Raw genomic sequence first — 24,613 nt, forward strand, 5'->3', positions numbered from 1 at the left:
TTTTTGGCGTATGGAGACAAACTGAAATCCATAACATGCCAATTTTCTATTTTTCAGTTTGTTATAAACACATTTTAATTCCTTTTAAAATTTTTAACAACTATATAAAATTTTTTGACAGACAGAAGCCACATGATCAAATTTGATTAAGTTTATATTTCATGTGGTATTGCCATCATGGAACGCCACAAGCCACTAAGGTATGAGCACTGCTATCATTACTACATGTACCACAGTAATAAATAGACGTATTATCCTTTTTAAGGCTTGTAAGTTTAAGATTATCAACTTAAAAATACTGTTATCCAGTAATAAAGGCTGGGCATAAAATATAGGCTAAAATACCTTCCTTGTGAAAAAAAAAGGCCTGTCGGTTGATAAATGTAACTTTCTTATGGTTTTGATAAACATTTTTAAAAAGCACTTAAAGTCTTTACTCAGGCCAGCTGATTACAAATGGTTCTAACTGTTAAATAATCATAATACAGTTAGAAAAACTACAAAACCTACCCAAGAACTAACAATTCTTCATAATTTATGACATGGCATTTGCAGCAGATCAATTGTTAATCTTATACTACTTAAAAATGAATAAAGCACAAACAGTATGCTATATTCTTTAGTAATGGCACAAGGTACAATGTCCATCCTTTGGTTAATACATACTGAAAATAACATTTTTGGCGAAATTCAAGATTACAAAATGAAAAAATCAAAATATCTAAACCATGATTTTTTTCATGTTTTTAAATAAAAACTTATCTTCTCTGGGATGGGTGCAATAATAGGTAATGGCCAATTACCTTCTATTCTTCCTACATGCAGGATTCATTATTCTATATAACTTTCTGTAAGGTAACTATAAAACAGACTGAACACCTCAAGTAAAATGTGGAATAAGAAGCCTTTCATCATTATTATTGCAACTCACTTCAATGGTAAGCAATACTCTACTTTTTAAAGCTATCGCAATACAAAAGAAATCCCTTGAATAGTCATCTTTTTAACACATGAAAGTAGAGAATGACTGGTTATGATCAAATAAAACAGCCTTTTCCTGAGTATTAACATTATTATTTTCAGTGTGATACATTTAATAGACATCAAACACTGTCCTGAACTCTAGTCTCAAAAGAACCGTTTGGATTCAACACTTTAACACTAATCTTTGGTTTTGGTGAGTTTGTCTGAATAAGTAAATTTTTATTTATACTATAGGCCTTCTTTCCATTTTTATCATCATCCATGGTTCGTCGACTCCTTGCTACCCTCCCGGCTGCTTGCTCCTGGCACTGTTTCACAGTGAGTAACTTGGGGCTAATGTAGCCTGTAGAGGTGTGTGTTGCTAGGCGAGGACTGGGTGCATGCTGGGATTGATGACTCTTCCATGTAAGTGGCTCCATCTCATGGGTCTCTGAGGTACTAGTAGGATTGGTGCTGGAGTGCTGTGGAGAGCCTACCTGAAGATAACGGGTCTTGTCTTTGTGCTGAGGATGTGGTATTCCCGAGCTGCAGCACTGGACATCTGGACAGCGGAACTGACCAAAGTTTCCCTGTGGACCTACGGCACGCAATACTGACTGGAAGAAAAGGGTTGAGCACAACCAGCTGGAGGACATGATCACCATGAGAAAGGTTCCTATCTGCTTGTATGCCAGGACAGTGGAGGGCAGCATCAAGCCTCCAGCCAGGAAACTGGTGCAGGCGGCCATGGAGAGAGGAGGACCCATCTGTGCCAGAGAGTAAACTACTCTCAACTCCCTCTCCATCTCGCCTGCCAGTCTGTAGGACACCCCATAGTGAAGGGTATAGTCTATTGATAAACCCACAGCTATAGATACTGTAAGAGATTCTAATATATTCAGCTCCCACCCCAGAAGAACCAGGATTCCCAGGCTCATGGAGATGGTCCATATAATGCTAATCAAAGCATAAACAGTGATCAGTATATTAAGTGTAGTAAGAAACATCACAGCAGTTGCTATTGAGAGAGATATAATTAAAGTCTTCGGTATACCACTGGACAAACTGTCCTGAAGATCATAAAACTGTAAGTCACTGGTAAAATACCCTCCACTCATTTCTACAGGAGCAGACTCCATCTGTTTTCTGAACCAGTCAGAAACATTGTTATAAAAACTATTGATAGAAGAGTATGAAAATGAATAAGGTGTGTTTCCATTGAATTCGATGATTAATGCCTTCATTCGAGGGTTGCCCTTTTCATATCTGGGTCCAGGGACAGCTTTGCTGTAGAGGCGAGAGTAAACTGGATCTCCTCTCATTGTGTCCATGTACTGGTTGACACAGTCGATGTACACCTCATCTGGATAAGGGAATATGGTTTCACTACAGCAAGGAACATGGCTCTCACCCAGGTCTCCAGTACAAGGTCTCTCCATGAACAACTGCCCATGGAACTGTTCACTAAAGCAATTCATTATCTCAAAGCCAAACCCCTGGTAGAATGTGGTCTCCCTCAGCTTCCTACAGAATTGGAGCAGCCATCTTTGAGCAACAGGAGTAGCTGGGTTAAAAGTTTTGTCATATTCAAGGGAGCCTCTGTCATGAGGATCTAGCCTGTTCCCATTGTCTTTTGGGACAACACCCCACACAAATGTTAAAGGCATGTTTGAAATGTGATTAAGGTCTGATGTTTCAAACCAAAATTTCTGTTTGACGTGTGTGTCGTAAATCTCCATTGGGTTGTCTGCAGAGAATACATGAAACTCTGCTGTGGAGGGTATCCGCAGTTTTGGTTTGTAGAAAATCACAACAATACCACAAATACCAAATCCGGTAAATATAACAATCCAAAAATAGCGCAACTTGACAACAATACATGGTAAAAGCTTCTCAAAAAATATTCTTGACCAATCTGTGATCAAATAATGTACTTTGTACGGTATTCGACACAAATAATAACAAACTGTCTTTTTGGGCATATACGCATCGGGATCATAGCAAGACCAACAGTCTGACATCCATTTTTCATGAATAACAATACATGCTGGGATTATAGTGACCATGAGAAAAAATGCAATAAGAATTGATGTTCCAGCATAGATGGCAAAACACCTGATAGCTGTGATGTTACTGACATAACTTGCATAGAAAGCACCCGCTGTAGTCAGACTAGTCACAAACATTGACACAGATGCATGATGCAGCGTGTCTTTGACTATCTTCTCCAGCGTTCCATTATTTTTCTCAGATTTGGACATGATCCATATTTTGCTGTAGATGAGCAGATCATCGGCACCTATGCCTAGAAGTATCACTACAGTCAGCAAGTTCATGAAGGGGAAGAACTGGATGTCAAATACAATAGTATAGATGAAGTATGAGATGAGGAGAGTGATGATGATGGTGATGAGAGTCATGAAAGTGATGAAAATTGAAGATGTGTACAACCATAGCACCAGGAAGATCACCAGGGATGCCAGACCCAGGTAGAGAGTATCTGTTACCAAGTAGTTGTCAAACATGGCATACTTGATGCCAAAATCTATAGCAAACACCTCCACGTCACCCATAGAGGTTTCTGATCTTTCCATCTTTTTATACAACTGCATCAGATTTGGTCCTCTCGCAACGGGGAGAAAAGTCATGACATACTTCAATGTTGGAATCTCACTTTGGTTTTGTAGAATGGCTGTCGAAAAGTCTCTATCTAAAATAAAATGGAAAAGTTGATAGACGGCATTGTTGGCAGTGCATTCTGGTGGCAGGTCCTGACAGTGGAGCTCTTGCCTGCTGGCACAGTCGGAGGTCAGAGTGGCGTTCTTGAAGAACCCGGCACACCTCTGGAGAGTGCTCAGAACTGTAATAATATCATCTTGGGTCACATCGTAGCAGGAGGGTTTTTCACTGAGCAGTGCAATATAATTCCCCAGGGTCCAGCTGAAGCAGCAGTCCTCCTCCTTCTCCTGGGTGTCTTGCTTGACACAGTTGTGGACAAAGTCGGCCTGGAGCTGAACCAGGTGCTCCTCCAGGTGACACATGGCATGGATGCTGTGAGACGTGAACAGAGACTCTCCTGATACACTGCGGTAGGCAAAATGAGCGTACTCCTTCCCTTGAAAACAGAGGAAAAAATTATATATTTAATTTATATTTGCATTTTTAGAAGATAAAGCAAGGCTGCCATTGTACAAATTGAATTAAAAGAATTTTGCAATTCATGCACATGGACATTTTTAAAAATTATTTACAAATACTATTATAAAATCGATTTAATTTGGTTAGTTAAGCAATGGCTTGAAAGCAATACATTCCCAGGTTTCAGTAAATTAAGGCTGTATTCCCAGAGCTTTTAGATCGATCTATCCCCGTGGGGGGTCTCACTAGATTACTGTCAGATAATCCGGCTTAAATGTTCGTCCCGCCTACTACAAGCTGTAAGGGGGTAATCAACTTTCGTGTCATCTCGGCTGACAGCTATTTAGCGTGAACCCCCAGGGAGTTAGGTCGATCTAAAGTAGATCGATCTAATCTCTGGAAATGGGGTCTAAGTCAAACAAAAATTGAGAACCAAAGTCATAATGGCTTCTGAAATATGAAATGCTCATAAATGAGTATTGATGACTGCTAGCAGTGCACAATGATTTCAGCAACGAGTCTGATGGAATATTTGTGTGATACATGTAACACTCCTCTGTGCTGTTTAATAGTCCTATCGCTCTCACTAATTCTATAGTCTACTGTAATCGGTTGGGCTTCAATACCATCACGTTCAGGCAAATTGTCAATGGGGAAAAAATCCATCAATTCTGTACTGGGTGGCTTGTTCATATATGTGCTATATCTCTTAAGTCATTGTTATTAACTCACTAATTGGTGTGGGTACAGGATAAGAATGGGTGGGTATGAATGAGTATAGGTATGGGATAAGTGCGGTTAGGGGCTAAGAATGGGTGAGTGTGGATATCGACGAGTGAGAGATGAAGACAAGAAAGGGTGTTCTTGGGCATAGATAATGGCATGCTGGAGATAAAAATGGATGGGTACTATGGGTACTAATGAGCATGGGCATTGGTATGGAGTAAGAATGGAAAGGTGTGAGTACAGATGAGTGAGGGTAGGATATGAGAATGGGTGAGTGTGGATACAGATGAATGTGGGTATGGCGTGAGAGTGGGTGGGTGTGCGTACAAGTGAGATTGAAATTGGATGAGAATGGGTAGGGGTTAGTTACAGATGAGTGTGGGTAGTGATACATGTGAGAATAAAGGTGACATAGGTGGGGAAGAGGGACATAATAGGGGTGAGGACAGGTTGTATGGACAAGGCTGAGTAAGAGAGAGACAAGGCAATGATAAGAGCCTTGGGAAAACAAAATATTGAATTGTCTTTTATATCCATTTCACAAAAAGTGCAGTTTGTGACTCCAATACAAAGAGCAGTACCAAAATACACACTTTCCTGGACTATTTTCAGAAATTACTAGGCTGGAACAAGGTAAAAACTTGGGCAATCTATCAATGATCTATCAGGTGAGGCTAACTGCAGCATCCATCAAATAAAGTAAGATAAATTGAATAAGGAATGTTGCAGAACACTATAAGAGAATGATGATCTATCTACGTGGACTAAACTGATTTCTTGACTTCAACAAGGAATGGTAGCAGTGCATTTAATTAATTTTCTCAAATATGCATGAACCCATGAACAGCTATAAGGTTATACTTTAAAAGGAAACATAGCATATCTACATATAAATCTAATGTCACCAATTTATCATAACGAGATCTTCAAATCCTTGTCATCATACGGTAGGCATTATAACTGGCATCAGCTTGGATAAACCAGCAAAAATAATATTATTGTAATATTACCAGTCTTTTCACAAAGAAAATATGTGCAATGCCATGAAAAAAAGGAGAAAAGGAATACAACATAAAAGATATTACCATAAAAGCTAATTATTTATGGTCACCTTTCCTTATACTCACCACAACTCTGTGACAATCTAGGGAATTTAAAAAAGATATTAAGAATACGGACAGGGTAAGACAAAATCTCCTTAAGAACTGTCTTTATGTATATGTTTTGGATGACAGATGAATCTTCAGTGTTCACTGACTAAATTCCTTTGCATTTACATAAATGTCATTTTTCCAATGACATCATAATTTTAGGATAAAAACTGTAAAATTAGATTCTCATATTTCTCCTTTACCTGAGCACCCAGGAGCACTGTTTCAGCACCCATTTAATGACACCACTGAGTACTTCAAAACATTGCCATATTTTTTTTCTTAAAAGTCGTAGTCCAGATTTTATTGTAAATAAGGCCACACTTTTTTAATTTTTATGGATGACATCCTGCGCCTGCACCGATTTGCATTCGTTCTCCGGAAAAAAAAAAAAAAAAAAAACCCAACGTCCCAACGAAGTCGGTTGTCGCAAACGTCATTGAATTTGCCGGAAAATGAGCTTTCCGCGCATGTGTATTATTGTCACATTGAAACATGTCCGCTTTTTGGTCAAATTCATCTCTAGGATTACTTTCAAATTACACGACAATTAAAATCATAAAGAGAACGGGGGCTGTCGTTTTGGATTGGTATGCCATTGTTATTAGGCATGGAGATATCACCTTTTTACAATTATACGAAAGGCTGACAGCTGCCAGCGATTATCGCCCGGAACATTTCAGTGACATTCTGTCCAAAGCAGCACATACCAGGTTTTTTTGTAGCGAGAAAAAGGGTCGACAAGGGCGTCGAGGTATTTGGTGGGCTGTAGGTCGGACAGGCCACCCGACAGTTTGGCTGCTTCGTGCGAGTCGAAGTAGACAAAATGGCATCTACGGAAATGACCTTTAATAGATTTGGTAGTATTAAGCATATCTTTGCATCATTTTTTAACAATTCTGTGAAATGTTCATAATGCTTTAATATTCTGAGAGTACAAATAAAGGCACACTGTTTGTTTGATATTTGTTTTATTGATTGCTATACCAGCAAAATGCATGAAATAACCTTAAATAGATTTGGTAATATGCAGCATATCTATTCATGACTTTTTTTACCATTCTATGAAGTATTCACAATGCCTTAATATTTTGAGAGCACGGATAAAGACATACTGTTAGTTTGATACGTGTTTCTGTGGTAAATTTGTGTTTCCAGCTGTGTACTGACAGCATTCCTTTACTTAAGCAGTATTTTTTTTTTCGCCCTCTTGCACCGATTTCGGGGTCCCCAGAGGATGTCATCCATAAAAATAAAAAAGTGTGGCCTAATGCAAAATAATGCCTTTGTTCAATGGTGCATAGTAATAAAGTGCTCATAACTCTGTTATTTATTTATTCCCAAATAACGGCAAAAAAATGAATCCCTTTAAGACATGCCATCACCTATAGCAATCTTTGCGCTAAAATCTTTATTAGGGATGGAGTTACGCCCCATACTGATTGCTATCTCTCTTCAAGATAGAAAGGTGTTAAATTGACGATAAGAGCTCTGAGGTGCATATGCTTATGCTTCTACTCCTCAAGATAGAAAGGTGTTAAATTGATGATAAAAGCTTGGAGGTGCCTATGCTTATGCTTAGCAACAATAAATATAAACATAAATATTTTATATTTCTGAGGATTTTTTTAGTTTTAGTCAGAAAAAAAGGTAAATGCATTAGATGCACGAAAAACTTCATTTTCAGCATTTTAACAATCATAAACCCTGTCAGTGCCCTTAACCCAAGATTAAGCAATAATTTTTTCAAATCTTGCCATCTCTTCAAATTCAATTCTCCCAATGACTTCAGATTGCGTGTAGCTTATAATTGTGTCAAGATGTTTGTGTGGGGCAAAGTTTGTCAGGATGTGGTTATTTGATTATTTCAGGGGCGGATCCAGAGCTATTTACTGACAGTCTTCCAAATTATCTATGTTGATTCATCCTCCAATTCTGACTGTCTTCCAACAGAAAAAATTAGATACCCGTAAATGTAAACTTGAAAATCTGACCGTCTTCTGGAAGACCCAGAAGACGACCTAAATCCGCCCCTGTATTTTTATGACATTAATTCATGGCCTTTATCTCTTCAAATAGGATCAAAAAGCATTACTTATCATCAGACAAGTACAAAAAGAAGTGGTTTATGTACTTAACATAAGTTTTAAATCCTACACATTGTCACTTTAAAAAGATTTTCCATTTATGAAACCTGAAGTAAAGCCACAACTCTCTAATAGCAATGATAAATCTTTTACACTGCACCTTCTATGAAACTTAAAACTAACCTGACTGGGAAATCACAATGTTCACACAACACTTCTGGACGTCAGAGGAAATGACAACATTTTATGAAACAAGAGCTTGATGCATCTCAAGTAAATGCTTATCTATACATAATAGCACATGATAATAAGGCTTAACATCTGATCGAGTTCGGATGCTGGTCTCCTACAGCATCCTGTTTGAGGTGCCTCTTGTCTCCAGCAGTCGGCAGAAAACTTCCGGAGAAGGGCTGATAATTCACACAAATCCATTAACACTACAAGCTGTAAATTTCCATTTTCACTGTTGTTTTTATACATGGAATATACTTGGAATTATGAATATAGGTAAATTTCATTTGGTATGGGAAATAAATTTTCTAATCACTTCCTCCAAATTTAGCATTCTGTGCAGCAAATATACCTGACAGATGGCAACATATTCAAAGATAATTCCAGCGACTGGACTTTAAAATAAACTAAATTTTTAGCAAACAAACATCACCCAATAAAACAAAAGAGACAGGGAGAGTCACTTACTAGGGTCATCACAGAAGGTCAGAGAGGATGTATGGCCATGGTCCCTTCCTGAGCGCCTGCTGCGGGATGTGTTTTTATATCCTCCACTTACAGAATGAAAATGGCTGCTGGGGTCTTGTATTGTGAGGCGTGGAAACGGAGTGAGAGTGGACTCTGCATCCAGACCTGTGGCATCTACTAACTGCTGCCAACTGATAGCACGGGCACTGATCTCTGTACCACGTGGCTCAAAGCCCTGGAAACAGAAGGCAATCTTTTAATCCTCATGTTGGGTACCTCCAAAGTCTAACCTTAAAAAAAGAAAGGCAGCAAAGCTGTGTCTGTACATGAATAGAACACATCTGGCACACACTGATAAGAGTTCCCAGATTTAAAATTGCAATCTAAATATAAAAATAAAGTAATAAAACCCGTTAGAAATCTTACTGCTTTGGGATCAGAGAAGTCTGGTTTATTTGCTATGGTTACTACCACTGCTAGGCAAGATGCTGTCACCACAAAGCCCAGGATAACCACCACATAGGGATGCTGGGCCAGCAGACGAGAGTAGCTACAGAGAGTAGAAAAAGAAAGTTTGTGGCAAAACTTTATAAAAAACATGATAAAAAATTTCATCATAGTAAAGGCAGCTTAATAGATAAATTACTCAAAACTTTGTTTCAATATCAGGGTTAACCCTTTCTAAAAACAATGAATCCCTCCATTCATCCATCTCAGGTTTTTAGGAGCAAGCTGCAGTAATTTTTCCCAACATCATTTTCTTAGCTACTTTTCCTTCTACATGCACTCTCTCTCTCTCACATACATACTTCATTATTCTCTCTCTTCCTAATGCAGAACAGTATAATTCAGATAATGCCATAGAGATTCATCAAACTCTGTTAGGTAGGTCTCAAATGTTGCAGTACTTCAATTAGCCAATTAGCTCTGCAACCTTTGATAACTCTAACAAGCTGTCCATCTTATCACCATTTATACTGGATTATACAGATTAACTATCATTCTGCCATTATTTATAGTGATCCTAGGTGCTTGCAACAGCTAAATCAGTATAGGTTTATGTACACACAATGAAGCTACAGTTAACAACATTTTTTATAAAAATAAGCAATAATTTTTCAAATAAATATAACTAAAAATTCAAGGTAAGGAATAAATCCTTTGATAAAATATGATCATTACTTCCCACTTATCGAAAGGTATACAAACTACATGTACAACTGATACTGTATCAATAACATTTTACTCTAAATAACTGCACAGTGGTCTCAAGTCTTAAGATACTGATTCCTACACAATGAAAAGGAGTTAGAAATCTCTGTACATAAAAACAAAAATTAAGGATATGCTTTTGCCCACGTAACATCTTAAGTGTTCATTTACAAATGTCATAGGGAAGCTTTAGGGAAGACATCAGAAAAAGTAAATGCAGAAAAATTCATCTACACTTTGAATGACAAGCCTTCTTTAATTTGACTGTCCGTCAGCATAAGCAATTAGTTTTTGATCTTCACTTATCAGCTTTCACATTAATTCCTAGATTTAGATAAGCTCAGGCTTTATTCACGACTCTCCCCTCCAGGACCAGGACTCCTGATCGGTCAAGTTACTGTGCTCAATGTCATCTAGATCTAGGACCCAAAATATTTATCTTCTATCCTAGTCTAGATGAAGTCTAAATTTGAAACTACTGTAAATTCATCACTGTCTCTGTTATTGATGAGCATATATTAATCAACTGCACTCAAAATCATCAGCGTTTAAATAATTGAAGCACAATCGAATATATCTTCTGGTTTTAGAGCAATCACATTGGATGTTAGTATCAAGTTTTCACTGATATACGTAAATCAATCTGGCAACTTGCCGATAACATGGATGGTCTGAATGTATAGTCATCATGAGAACAGTGCTATTATATGGATATCAATGCCTGGAATTTCATGAAGTTCGTCATTATTATAACTTTCATTTGAAACCTGTAAATAAAAGTAACTCTTTGTCACATGTATATCTAGACAAGTAAAGAAGTGCCCTATTGAAATTTAAGTACAGAAATTTAAGGACGTAGTAAGGAGGAAAAGATGAATATTACTGATAGTAAAGCATTAATTTCAGCCTATAAATAATTGTTGTTCAACTTAAGTCAAGGTTATTCTTGCCAATTAGGACTTATTTATCAGATGGCAGTCTTCTGAGCATTGCTATTTAAGGTTTTAACAACATCCAAGAGACTTTTTAATGAAGTGTATTTTGCAGGATATTTAAAAAAAAAAAAAAAAAAAAAAAACTATACACATCCATCATATGCTATCCTTATTAAGACATAAGAGGATTGTGATAAAAACAATCTTAAACAATAACAGAGGAGACCTTTTCGGTGAATGTGACCTTTTGAGTGTTATTACCAACCAAGTCCAGTTTTTCCTTATTTGACAGACTTTATACCACAGGGACTGCTTTTATCGGCTCAACTTTTTGACTCTTTTTCTTTGAGTTTTGCACCACTAGGTTATCTAAAAACTACTGAATTGAATTCAGTCTTGAGCCTCTACCAGTCTATAGGTTTTTGATAGATTAATTACTTGCAGGTATGTAAATAGGAGATAAAGGTCATTTAAATGTGTTTAAATATGTCTCAAAAGCTGTCAATTCATGTTATCAGATTTTTAAAAATCTCTATTATGCAGTATTAAATAGAATAGTTGCTACTTAATCAACCTTAGCAGAATACTGTATATAATCAGGTTATTTAGTTCAACTGCACTGTACTGTACTGTACAGTGAACAAACCTTAAAAACAATGACATTGTCGTCCTTCAAAACAAATTTAAATAACAAGTTGAAATGAAGGGCTTAAAAACTAACACGCAGTATAAAAAAGTAGAACATATATTACACTGTTATATAATACTATGTAAAAAAAGCTAGCTGATATATCAGTCCTTCTCTTTGCTATATATTTTTCAATAATTAAGTCTGAATATCATTGGGAAACCACACAACCCAGTCAGGAAATTCTTGACTATGATACTGTTCCACACCATGTCTGTATTACAATGATAATGGCATTAAAGCAGAACAAGGTTGCAGTCTCAGAAACAATTCCAAAACCTTAAAAAGTTGTGAAGTTGGAATTATGCCAGGTATTCAACTTCCTTAAAAATTATTGCTTACCTTTGGAAAGTCATCAGATGTCATTTTGCCAAATTACGTGCAATATCATACTGATTTATTCTTCTCTGCTTTAATAATTTGTTTACATATATTCAGTCAATGTACAATTCTTTTTTTTTAATTCGCTTCTTGAAAATTTGTATCTCCCAAATACATATACCCCACTGCCTTTGGAAATAAACAGCTTACCAGTAAGGCATAATCCTCAAGTTCTCAAAAATCCTCCTAGAGACCACCTTCTGTAGCTGTCTGTGCAGTGTCTCGGCAAAATATGGAACCTAGAGGCTCTGTGACACGCTTTTATATATCTCTGCTAGAAATGAAACCAGTCTCTGTAGTTGGCTGTGCAGCCTGTCATTTAGAAATGAAACCAGTCTCTATAGCTGAGCTGCTTGTGCAAGTGTGTCAGCTAAAAATGAAACCACTCTCTGTAGTTGGCTGTGCTGTGTGTCAGCTACATATGAAACCAGTTTCTGTAGCTGGCTCTTACTCTCAGAGTATGTGTTTCTGCTAGGAATGAAACCAGTCTCTGTAGCTGCCTGTGCAGAGCCAAACCTTAAAATGAAACCACTCTCTGTCATGCACAGTGTAGGCTTGCAGTGTCTCAATGGAATTCTGGGTGCCAGTGGAAGCACTTGTTAGTTTCCAATGCTGCCAGAGAATAGTTATTCCTCCTAGGAGGTAGTGGGAGCACTTAGGTACTATGTTAATTATTCTGTGATATTTCCCTGTGAAGGTCACTCAAAGTGCAACTGTTTGAAAGAAGCTCAGAACTTGGCTGCTCATTACCAGCAGAAGAATGCTTTTTCAAATCCCCATATCGCATGTATGCACACAGAGATTAACAAGCTATCATCAGGCAAGGCTTGGCAGATCTATAATGGAGGATATCATTGGGATGCACAACTTGTCAATATACATGATGATACCTTTCTCTGCTTACAGCCAATTTATGACTAGTTTTTAAGGGTTCAAAGTATCATCATCCTAATGCAAGCAATCTGGGTAATTTGAAATATATCAATAAAACTTGGGTATGTAACATGGTGCCAGATATGTTGTGGAAGACATTAATTGTAAGTCCCATGTCAATAACTCATGAATTTCTATCAACCATGCCATTCTGATATAATCCCAACAGTGCACTGAAACCAAGTATGCAAATCTTTCATCCTCCTGATTTAAGAAAAATACCAAAAAGTTCATTTATTCCACATTGTGTACAGACTGGATTTAAGAAACACATGATCTTTTAAACTCAATTAATCAAATCCCAGCAGAAAAAATCAAACCATTTCCCCAAAGAAAATCTATATAACAACCAACTAATCCACTCATAATAGAAGGCTAAAAATGGCTTATCCCTCAAAATACTTTGGGGAAATATAAGAGAAGGGCAAAGGAAAACTTGGCCAGTAGCAGGCAGTTTGCCTCTATTTGCCCTGTGATTGATGAGAATTAATCAAAATTAATTTGAGATTCACCAGTAAATCAATTGCTTCTACAGGCTGGCACATCAAAGGAGCTGTATTGGCCTTGATAGGGTTGTGGTCATCCTTTCTATACTCTGCTCTGTGCCATTAGTTTTATTGCACAGTGCTAGTTTCTGGTTTGCAGACCTTTCCAACACCTCTCCATTAAACAGAACCAAAGAAAAACGGTCCAACAAATGAGCAATCTTCCTTAGCTCTATAAATATGCAATTTATTTTTTTTATATTTAAACAAACTAGTGTTAAAAGAAAACACGAATGCCAAGATTTATACCTTGGTATTCTGCTTGATATTTTAAATGTGACATTTGTTGACATCTTGTTAATCACTGATGTGATATAGCTCCCTAGGCTTGGTTCATACTACATGCATGCACACATACACTTCTGTACACAAACAAACACCAACAATGCATTAATTGCCACTTTAAAATGTTGCCAGCAAGTGTGGCTATATTAGATGCTGTCCTGTGCAAATGGTTTACAAAGGCAGGCCCGTAGCCAGGAGGGGTTCGGGAGGTTCGAAAGAACCGCCCCTTTTGCTGGGAAAAGGTCCACTCTGTGTAAAATTTGATCTAGGTTCATGAAGTTTTTATGGGAAAAGGTCCGCTTTTTGAAAAAAAGAACCCCCGTTTTGAAATTGCTGGCTACGGGCCTGAAAGGCTACAGTCAGAACAGCAGACTAACTAGTCTGCGGGCCAAATGTGGCAACCGACTAAAAAGCTTGCCGCATAATCCCCTAATAGACACTGATTAGATTCCCCGTTGGAAAATATTCAAGTGAGTGGGCCATATCTGACCTGTGGACTAGTTAGTCTGCTATTCTGAATACAGCCATAGTTGTCAACACATCTCTGTCTGTCTGCAGATCTTTTGCCATAATTCTTGGAAATGGTTTGAATTCTCTTCACAGAAAATTTCATGTTACCTTCCAAAACAGGTCCCCAACCAACTTGTTTTTCTAATTGCTTATATTTGCCCTGCCATATAGCTCTTTTATCACTATGACATATTTCAAAGGCATTCTCAATTCCCCTCAATAAAAGACCAACAAATGATGTAACTGCAACAGAAGCCACTAAAACCATAACAAGTCAAGAAAACTGTGTTGCTTAGCAACAGACAACTGGAAAGAAAGTGTGACAAAAGAATGAAGACATAATAGCATGTTAACCACTCTGGCCTGCCTATACACGGGTATAACATTTCTCCACACAACCAAATAATATTCTGCACAACAACATAGATTTATTTTGCGTTTCAGCACATAAATGCAGGCTCCAGGGCTTACCCTCTCCTCTTCATAATGTAGTGAACCCTGGACTTAACTAACTTTCAAACCAAAAGAAAAGTGGTTGCTGTAAAGCAGCATTTGCATAATTCTTTAATCATCGGATTCATTTGGATAATAAAAAACTACTCTAAGAAAACGCCCAAGGCTGATCGGTTGTGAAAGACCCAAAACCTATTTATGTGTTTGTGTGTGTGTGTGTGTGTGTGCGTGGATGCGCACCTCTGCTGAAACACAAAATAAGTTGGAATAGTTATGCAAAATATGGGTGGGTTGTGCTGATGTTGTTAGACGTAAAAAACAGCAATAAAACTGTCAAATCATGTGGAGATGGCAGTTAAGCTATGAGGTATAGTTAGTCAGGCCTGTAATTGTAATGACTGATGAACACAGTCACAAAGGTTACAAAGGGGTTATATCCTTCAGTCTGATGAGCCAAAATCTTTTTAGATCACTTGTCGTTTGAGATACCAGGGTACTAACAATCTACTGGCCAAACGTAGAAACAGTGGCCAGAGACAAAACATATTTACAAAATTTTATTGGCCCATGCAGCTACAATTCCACTGGCATTTAGTGTTCAATTGCCAGTCTTAACGTGGCAGACCAATGACTGGTTAACCACCGAGAAGATTCTCAGCAACACCTACATTCTTGGTCTATTCTAAGAAAGAGGACACTAAGCCTCAATGAACATGAGCAGAACACTGTTTTCCTTTAAAATGTTACTGTAGATTACTATTCACTTGTAATGAAGGTAAAATCAAGGAAATTTACCAGCTTAAAAGGAAACAAAAAGACTATACAGTCTACAACAAATACCTACATTAAAAAATGAGAAAACTCTCTATGATGATGTATTTTCCATGTACACAATATGCATTTCATTTCTTTTTCAATAACTCAGTAACTGTACTGACACATAACTGTTTTGCTTTAATATTTTTCATTTATTCTATTTATCATATTTTTTGCATAGTTTGAGTTCCCTTTATTCCTCTTAAGTTGAGTGTATTTCTCATTCAGATACTGCAACATATGACTTTCTATATATATATCTCAAACAGAAAAAAATATATTACATAAAGCCGGGTATGGAACTGGTAAAACATGAGCTGAATTAACATATGGTCATGTAAGAATAGTTTCACATGTCATAACTAGAATCTTGAAGTGTTAACTATTGACAGCCTATCAGGCCATTAACACATCCTTCCCACCATATGCCACTCAGTGAGCAAGAATAGTTCAACATTATCTCAACATTTTGCTATGTATAAATCTGCTGTATAACATTTTAACATTCTTTAGTAGATAGTCAAGTACCATTACATTGACTGAAAAAAGCATGTGATTCTGTGTCGTGGCATAAACATGAAAAGTAAAGACTCTGAACATGTATGGTAATTCTCCTTGGTGAGTTATGATGGCATATATCAAGATGTGTTCTCATCACTCTAACCTTGTTCTTTTATTGTAACACCTAATTAAAAGGGGTATATTACTTAAGGAAAGATATACAAGTAATAATGTTGTTGAGATGATATCTAAATGATGTCTGAAATTGTTTACCTTAAGTATCCATCATCTTATGAGGTACATTTTTTTTTGCCAAATGCGATTTGAGCACCCTTTTTTGTCAAGTTCAGTTCTATGCTCTACCTACTTAGACTACTTCATGAGACAGACCACTCCATCTCATTTAACATTACCTCACTGCATTGAAGCCTTAAATTGTTTAACACTGCACCATTTAAAGCTGACAAATGTACAGACCACCTATCATAGTCATATCATAGTTTTAATATTACCTCCACCCCCCCACCACCAAAAGACTGAGTAACTTAAGCTCTGCATATGACACCATTAAGTTCGAAGGAAAAGAGATGTCCATTTTTACTCTTTGGCAAAAGGGTTATAAAATATACATTTATGAATTCCAAAATCATCAAAAACAATATTAAAGTTATCAAAAAACAATTAATTGAAGAAAAAAATCTAAGGAATAATTCGAATTTTTGGCCTACGATTTAGAACAACCCCTGTAAGAATCCCCTCCAAAATTATCCAAACATGTTCATTTTCTAACCTGACCTGCATCTTTAAACAATAGTGACACTGCATCCCAGTTATTGATATCAAGAAATGTGAGGAGGACCTCCCACTTCCAGTGACATAGACAGTTACAAGAGATAGTAATGAGTCATGATGAGTACAGACATAAGTCTCGTGTCTATACACTAAAAACAGACTGACACTTCCGTCAACTTTCTAACATACAAATAACATGTTTGACTTTTCACTTCTGAGTAAAGGATAACAATAAGAGGGATTGGAAGAAGAAACTTACCTCATTTTCCACTTCTTTACTTGGCTGCTGAACTGTTCTCAAGTTTTATTTTCCTTTAGCAGATTCCTTAAATATGAATGAAGAGGATGCAAAAGAGTAGCTCTACATTTTCAGAAAACCAGCAGGATTATCAATAATATATGAACAATGTATCCATAGGTATTCACTGATAAGAAATTTAAGCTCTTCTAGAAAATCTACAGATAAAATTAGTATTTAAACCAATGTGGGTTTAAATCTTACTTGATATAATGCAAAGTTGTGAGATTTTGGGCCATCTTGGATGATTCCCATTCACCCAGTAAATCTCCCAATGAAGTAGAACTCCCCAACTCATTATACCTAATACTTTTGGGAAAGTTATGTCTCTGAATGTGTAATGGGAACTGAATTTTCGAGCAGTCTTTGTATCCCGGCAAAATGATGAATAGAGGTGATCAGATTTCTCACTGCCTACAGTTCATCTCCATAATTGCAGATTTAGGGCTATGTTTGGCAGGCTTAGGGATCCATGCAATGCATGAACATTACTCATATATGTAATAAAATCAATAAATGAAGACGGAGACTTCACAACATTACAAATTTGCTTTAGGACTGTTAAGTAAATTAATAATACAAATTGCTGATTTATTCCACTTCAAAGCAGCAAATAACTGAAAGGGATCACTACTTACCATTGATGTAGGTGATAGGGTGGAGTTAAAGAGAACACGCTCACGAGTTGTGAATAAATATCTACACTGAACTGCTGGCAGAAACACGACATTAATATACCAATATATTACTAGATTCAATCAACCTGCAATGTGCTGTTATCAAAATAGTTCCTCACTTAAGATGCTCGTTATTAAATCATTCGATATAGAAACTCAAATGAAAACTGCATTTCCTCTTTGCTCTTTTTGTAAAACTGCCAATATGTTACTGAACCATGTTTGGGATTAAACTCGTACAGAAGGTAATCAGCTCAGAGCACACTAACACAGACGTCAACATGCATGTACATTTGTGCTCTCATGCACGCACACACATAAACACACAAACATTATCATATTTACCTGTCATGTTTATTCAGTCTGGCCTCACTTTTGGCACCATATCCTGTCAAACCATATCCTGAAAGAAGCCATTTATTTTTAAACCATTAGTATGTATGAACATCACTGAATCTTGACTTCCCTCTCCCTTGCTTTTCAATTTTTTTTTAATTTCAAAAAAAAAAAAAAAAAAAAAAAAACAGTTATCATTGGCTGAGGTTGACGACTAGGCACAGTCGAGTATGACATCACTTTTCTGCAAAACAACAAATATATAGACCGAAAGCTAAATTTAATAATTGTTTAATGTATGATTTACATCTGAATGTAGATGTCCTTCAAAATTACATGACTTGCTGCAAATCTACTGTCATACAAAGTTTCCCTTTTTCAGATTGGTCAAACAACCAGCGGCAATGTCAACAGTCATCATTATGTTTGGTGATGACATCATAGGTCAATATTGAGTTTTATACATATCAGATGCCAAATTCAGGAATACAATTTATGTTAATCATAAAACAATTTCTTTTATTGTCTAAAGATTTACCAGTATCAGTAAGCACATCCAACTTCCACAATGAATACCACAAACCAAATATCCAGAAAAAGAAATATTCTTGGAAATATTCATGCATAAGCCCTTATCATTGGTATAGGATAAATCAGGAATTTAGTTTCTTTTTGTGACAGACAAAATAGATGACAAACATTAAAACAAATGATATCATTTTAAAATTTCTGCAATTAAGTAATCAACTAGCTGATACCAGTCTCATCAATCATTGAACCATAATAAGAGGTTAGTATACACAATTTGTAGAATCTCTTTATACACTATTTTCTGTGTGAAAGTCTCATTTCCACACTTGCCCTGAGCCAAAGGTTTTGTGACTTTAACAAAAAGAATTATCAACAATCATTGTATATTAATATAGATTTATAATAATAATGAAAAACAAAAGTAAAAAATGGGACTTAGTGGAAATCAAACTCTTCTGCTACCCTCTTAGTCTACTAGGGCGACTGATACATTTTTTACAGATATTCACAGATATGTCTCTAGATAGATAGATGGTCATTTGGTTCTAAGTGACTTAGAACCAAAATGACCACCTATCTATCTATCTAGAAACATATCTGTGAATATCTGTAAAATATCTATCAGTCCCCCTGGTAGAGGGTACTTTTCTGCTGTGTTTGGCAACCAAGGACGGTACCATTGGGCCACCAAACCATGCTATCTGATGTAATGTTATTGACAGTATATAATACCTGTCACACATGCTGAAGCTTTATAGAAATTCACGAAGGCTAGAAAATGCCTTCAAAATATACTTTTAACAGTTATTATCAAATTCAAACTATGGCCACTATCTTCCCACTGCTGTAAGGTATTGCTAACACCTGTCAGTTGTGAACAAATCATTGAAGTTTGGTAGAAAAACGTGAAAAGGAGACTTCGGCTGACCTGCTATTATAATATAGATCATTATATGATAATAGTACCCAGATACATTGCATAACTTGATTCACAGCAATCTATTTCAGCAATAATTTAAACTACTCATCTTTTACACACCATCTCTCATGTCACAAAGATAACTTTGACTATAATATAGCAGTTGTTGCTGTAAGCCACCAAATATCATGTACTTTTCTTTGTTATGGAGCTCAGAGCTGCTTTTCCTTTCAAAAAAAGTTACTGAGATCATAGCGTATAATAGTTAACATATCTTATTAATATTTCCTTATTTATCTTGAGTGGTAAGCTGTTGTGCAATCAGGTGCAATAACTACACCTAATGGATAAACTTTAATTCAGGTACTCAAAAACAACTTACAACCCAGGTAGATATATCTATTTAATATCCATAATATAATGTACAAGTGTATTGGCACAGCCTTTGCGTCAAAACAGACTGGGTGTGATGGCACCTGTCGGGCTTTCATACACTCACGCCTCAATACAAGCTAGAGGTTAAAAACCTTAAATTACCAGGAAAGCATTCAGCACCAACTCTGAGGTGGAAAATGTGAAATCCAACCTGAATTGTACTCCATAAGCCTAGGTCTTTAACCTTTTAAGCATTTCTCCCTCACCTTCATGTACCTCTGCAATAGCTGGTAAGTTGCATGGCATATGGGAGATAAGGTGCTCCTGTGATCTCCAAGAAGATTTATGAGTATTCATTTTGGGTGAACATTACTGCCGACCGTGACAAAATGTGCCACTAATTATATAAACCCAAACATTATAACCACTAATTACAGTCTATCATAATTATAATTGTGATGTAAAATGTTCTTAATAATGATTTACTACAGTAATACAGCTCATAATAAACTGAATGTTCCTTTAAGCTCATATTTGGAGGACATAAGCTTTCAAGCTTACGTAAAAAAAACTCTGTTTTAGAGATAATATTGGCATCAGCGTGGCTTTTGGCAAATTACTATTAGCCAATCATTGCTAAAACATAAGAAAAATCACTTATGCTCACAAGCAATAGAAAAAAATTGTTAAGTATAATTATATGCTACATTACTGAACCTGCAAGCTACATATAGAATCATATTCACTAAAAGGTCTTTTTTAACAGGAAAGTAAAGACCAAAGAACCTAAAAATCTATAAATAGTAACTTTATCTTGAAATTTCTAAAACATTATTTTCTTTTACTAGTACCTCAATAGTATATCAATATTTTTAATCGTGAATATTGTTATGTGGCTGTAACATATTTCTCAAATTTCTGTACAGCTTACCAGTTATTATTATTATGAATATACCAGTGATAGGCCGAGGCAGAGCCTGGTTTGCCACTAAGGCCACACTTTTTTATTTTTATGGATGACATCCTCTGGGGACCCCAAAGTCGGTGCGAGCGGGCGAAAAAAAAAAAAAACAGTCCAAAAAAAAAAATTTGCTTAAGAAAAGTTATGTTTTCAGTATACAGCTGGAAACACTAATTTACCACAGAAACACGTATCAAACTAACAACATGTCTTTATCCATGCTCTCAAAATATTAAAGCTTTGTGAATAGGGCCTATTTCGTAGAAAGGTAAAAAGTCATGAATATATATGCTGCATAATACCAAATCTATTTAAGGTTATTTCATGCATTCTGTTGGTATAGCATCCAATAAAACAAATATCAAATAAACAGCGTGTCTTAATTTGTACTCTCAGAAAATTAAAGCATTGTAAACACTTCACAGAATTGTTAAAAAAATGAAGCAAAGATAGGCCTATGCTTCCTACTACTAAGGTAATTTCGGTCGATGCCATTTTGTCTACTTCGACTCAAACGCTAGCAGCCAACTATCGGGTGGCCTGTCCGACCTTCAGTCCACCAAATACCACGACGCTCTTGTCGACCCTTTTTTCGCTCCAAAAAGAAACTGGTATGTGCTGCTCTGGACAGAATGTCACTGAAATTTTCCGGGCGATGATTGCTGGCCGCGGCCAGCCTTTTGTATAATTGTAAAAGGGTGATATCTCCATGTCCAATATCAATGGCAAACCAATCCAAAAAGACGGCCCCCGTTCTCTTTATGACTTTAATTGTCGTGTATTTTGAAATTAAAGCAATAATAACTCTTCGTTTCGGCCAAAAAAGAATTTTCCTGGAGTAAACAACAATTTTCCCATACTTACCAATGGTTATGAATCCATTTTTACATTCAAAGTTAGTCCCTGTTTTTTTTCTAAAAAGTTTGGTTTTTTGTTAAAATCTCTTAAGAGCTTGCGGAATTAGCCGAGAATTGCCGATTGCATTTTCCTGCAAATTCAATAACAATGTTTGCGACAACCAACTTCCTCCGGGGGGGGGGGGGGGGGGGGGGGAGCGATTTGGGGGGGAGGGGGGATTTTTTTTTTTTTTTTGGAGAACGGACGAAAATCGGTGCGCGCGCAGGATGTCATCCATAAAATTAAAAAAGTGTGGCCTAAGACAAGTTGGATGAAAAAAAAAAAACAAAAAAACAAAAATGCATATAATTTTTCATGTATTCAATTAAGAAGTTCACAATGCTGACTTCTCCACAAAATATAAATAAATAAATAAATAAAATATAAATAAAATAAACATTTTCCTTAAAATAGTTATGGATTTGTTATTTTGTGTTATTATTAAAGGGAAAACAATTGTTTATTTTGGCCAAAAAATGGATTTTCCTGCGGTAAAGGACAATTTTCCCTTACTTACCAATGGTTAATGAGTCCATTCAGACATTCAAAGTTAGTTCTTTTTTTTTAAGTTTGATTTTTTGTAATAATCTCTTCAATGAATATTACAGAGGCTTGCCATCTATGGAAGTCACATTGGCAGGCACAAATTTCAGAATAATTGCGATAACTGCTGCTGTGGTGGTAAAATAGAATTTATCATATTTCTATGAGTTGTTTACAAAGTTTTACTGTGAAATATGTATCTCATATATGAAGAGTTGTTGACCATTTAATCTCATACATTTTTAAAAAAAACCTTTAAAATTAAATAAGCATTTTATTGCCTATTGACTAACTAGTCTGCGTATCAAATATGATGCGCACTTGATAATGGATTCCCTGTCTCCCGTACACACTGTCCCAGCAGGGGCAGATCAATTAAATCTCGGTTATGCAAGTGGGTAGCACCATATACCCCATTCACACTACAGTTGCAAAAATGCCATTTTTTCCGAATTTTTCATGAGGAATTCGATTTGGTATTGCGTTCACACATGCTAAGCGAAACCGAATCACACGTTGAAAATTTCAGGTTTAACTTCCTGTTTTGAACACTCGCGCATGTGCCGCACAGGAAATCTTAAAATACCAACAAAAATTTGTGATGACAAATGCAACTCAAAAGACATTCCAGCATTCTTGAGAAGTATAAGATGGCAAAATAAATTTATGTTTCCTCATGTTGTAGTGAGTGGTGACCTCCAAATACTTTTGGTGCAATCGCTAAAGTAATAAACAAGCGTTCATAGATACCCGCACTTATCTGCACACATGCGCAGTAAGATCTGTACAGGTGTCGATTCCGGTAAGTTATTCGGATCGCGCTTAGAAATCCACCTCGCTTGCAGGATTTTGAAAATTCGCATTACAAAAATCCTCTTGCGTTCACACTACTGCATTTATTCGAATTGTGAGCTAATTCGCAACTTATCCGGATAACTGAGCGTAGTGTGAATGGGGTAATATTTGAACTGCGGATCTGTTAATCCGCAGATCAACTTGTTCTGAATACGCCCTCAGGGAAATGTGAGGAAGACAGTTTACAGCAAACCACCAAAACATCTGCACTGCTGACAGGCTGTCTGTACATTATACTGAAATAACCCTTATTTAAAAACCCACCCTCTCATTATTCTTGTATACTTTGATTTAATAAATTACTTTTTCAACACATACATCACATGCAGCTGATCTAGAAGAGAACTTTTTTGTGTGTAACAAGGGGCAAAGGGAAAAAAGCATATACTGTGACTGTGATTATTAAATAAACAAATAATTAAAAATATACTGCAATCAAATTGAATATGGAAAGTGCACATACATGTACGTAGTGTGTATGTGGATAAGTATAAGTAATTCACCACCGCTTTAGTTGGTGGAATGTTGCTGTTTTTTACAGTACAGTGTATAAGAAGGTCGTACTTTATGATTAGCTCACCATAAGCAACCAACCAAATCCTTGTGTTGACCCCCCCCCCCCCCCCTTCAAGCTTTCTTCGGATACTGAAAGTTAATCTGGGATACATGTGTATAGAGCTAGCTCGCTCCCTGTGATAAACTTAATTAGAGCTACAACACTGTGGTGAAAGACACGTGCTAAGTTATGGCGACGCAACTCTCACTGAACTGGATTTGTACCTAGATTGGGGCTAGAACACAGTAAAGCTCGGCCAAGATTCATGAAGTTGAACAAGCAAAACGCGCGGTCCACAAGTCATGACAAACGGCTGGAGCTGGGTATGCATAATTCAAATAGTACGTCTTTGAACAACAAATTGCGTTATTACCATAAATAACAGCTTCAGTAATACAGCACATAGGTTCAGTACGATGGCCACTTTTACACATTATAGTAATTTTTACTAAACCGCATTATCATTTATCGTTGTTCAACTTGCTGAAACTTTCTTAGTTTTTAGTCAAGGAATTCGCTGTACACTTGCCTGTCTACATTCAGCAAAGTTATTTTCTTCAAGGAATATTTTACCAACGGGAAGTTAAAATGACGTAAAAATGGAAAATAAAGACGCGCTATTAACTCTCATGAGTCAGTTCAACTTACCTGACGTACCTTCACTATTTATTTGGTTCATTCACATGGTGGAGTTCACAGGTCACCTGCGTAATACCGTAAATCATGTTGTCGTAACAGTTAATTTGGGATTATGATTATTAACATTACATCAATTAAGTACAAAAATAACAGATATAGTTAAGAAAAAATGATTTGTACTTCTGGGAATGACTACACCGCAATATAGTTC

General features: G+C 36.5%; 1 protein-coding gene across 3 annotated transcripts; it reads right to left on the reverse strand.

The window, feature by feature from the left end:
* Positions 1-136: 136 nt before the first annotated feature.
* LOC106152693 (protein dispatched homolog 1) lies at positions 137-24,499 on the reverse strand. Of its 3 annotated transcripts, none has more exons than XM_087003790.1 (6): positions 24,412-24,499; positions 18,136-18,193; positions 17,075-17,140; positions 9,191-9,314; positions 8,765-8,999; positions 137-4,078 (listed from the first exon to the last, which is right to left on the reverse strand). In XM_087003790.1, exons 3-6 carry the CDS (start codon positions 17,077-17,079, stop codon positions 1,104-1,106), a joined length of 3,339 nt encoding a protein of 1,112 aa, XP_086859916.1. In that variant the 5' UTR covers positions 17,080-17,140; positions 18,136-18,193; positions 24,412-24,499; the 3' UTR covers positions 137-1,103. The 3 variants fall into 3 exon arrangements, with proteins under 3 accessions (XP_086859916.1, XP_086859917.1, XP_086859915.1); XM_087003791.1 differs by having other exon boundaries at positions 24,421-24,485; XM_087003789.1 differs by lacking the exons at positions 17,075-17,140; positions 18,136-18,193; positions 24,412-24,499 and adding an exon at positions 12,131-12,513.
* Positions 24,500-24,613: the final 114 nt, after the last annotated feature.

Source organism: Lingula anatina, chromosome 2 (assembly GCF_051362555.1).
Source record: "Lingula anatina isolate TDL-2025a chromosome 2, LinAna3.0, whole genome shotgun sequence".
Taxonomy (NCBI): Eukaryota; Metazoa; Brachiopoda; class Lingulata; order Lingulida; family Lingulidae; genus Lingula; species Lingula anatina.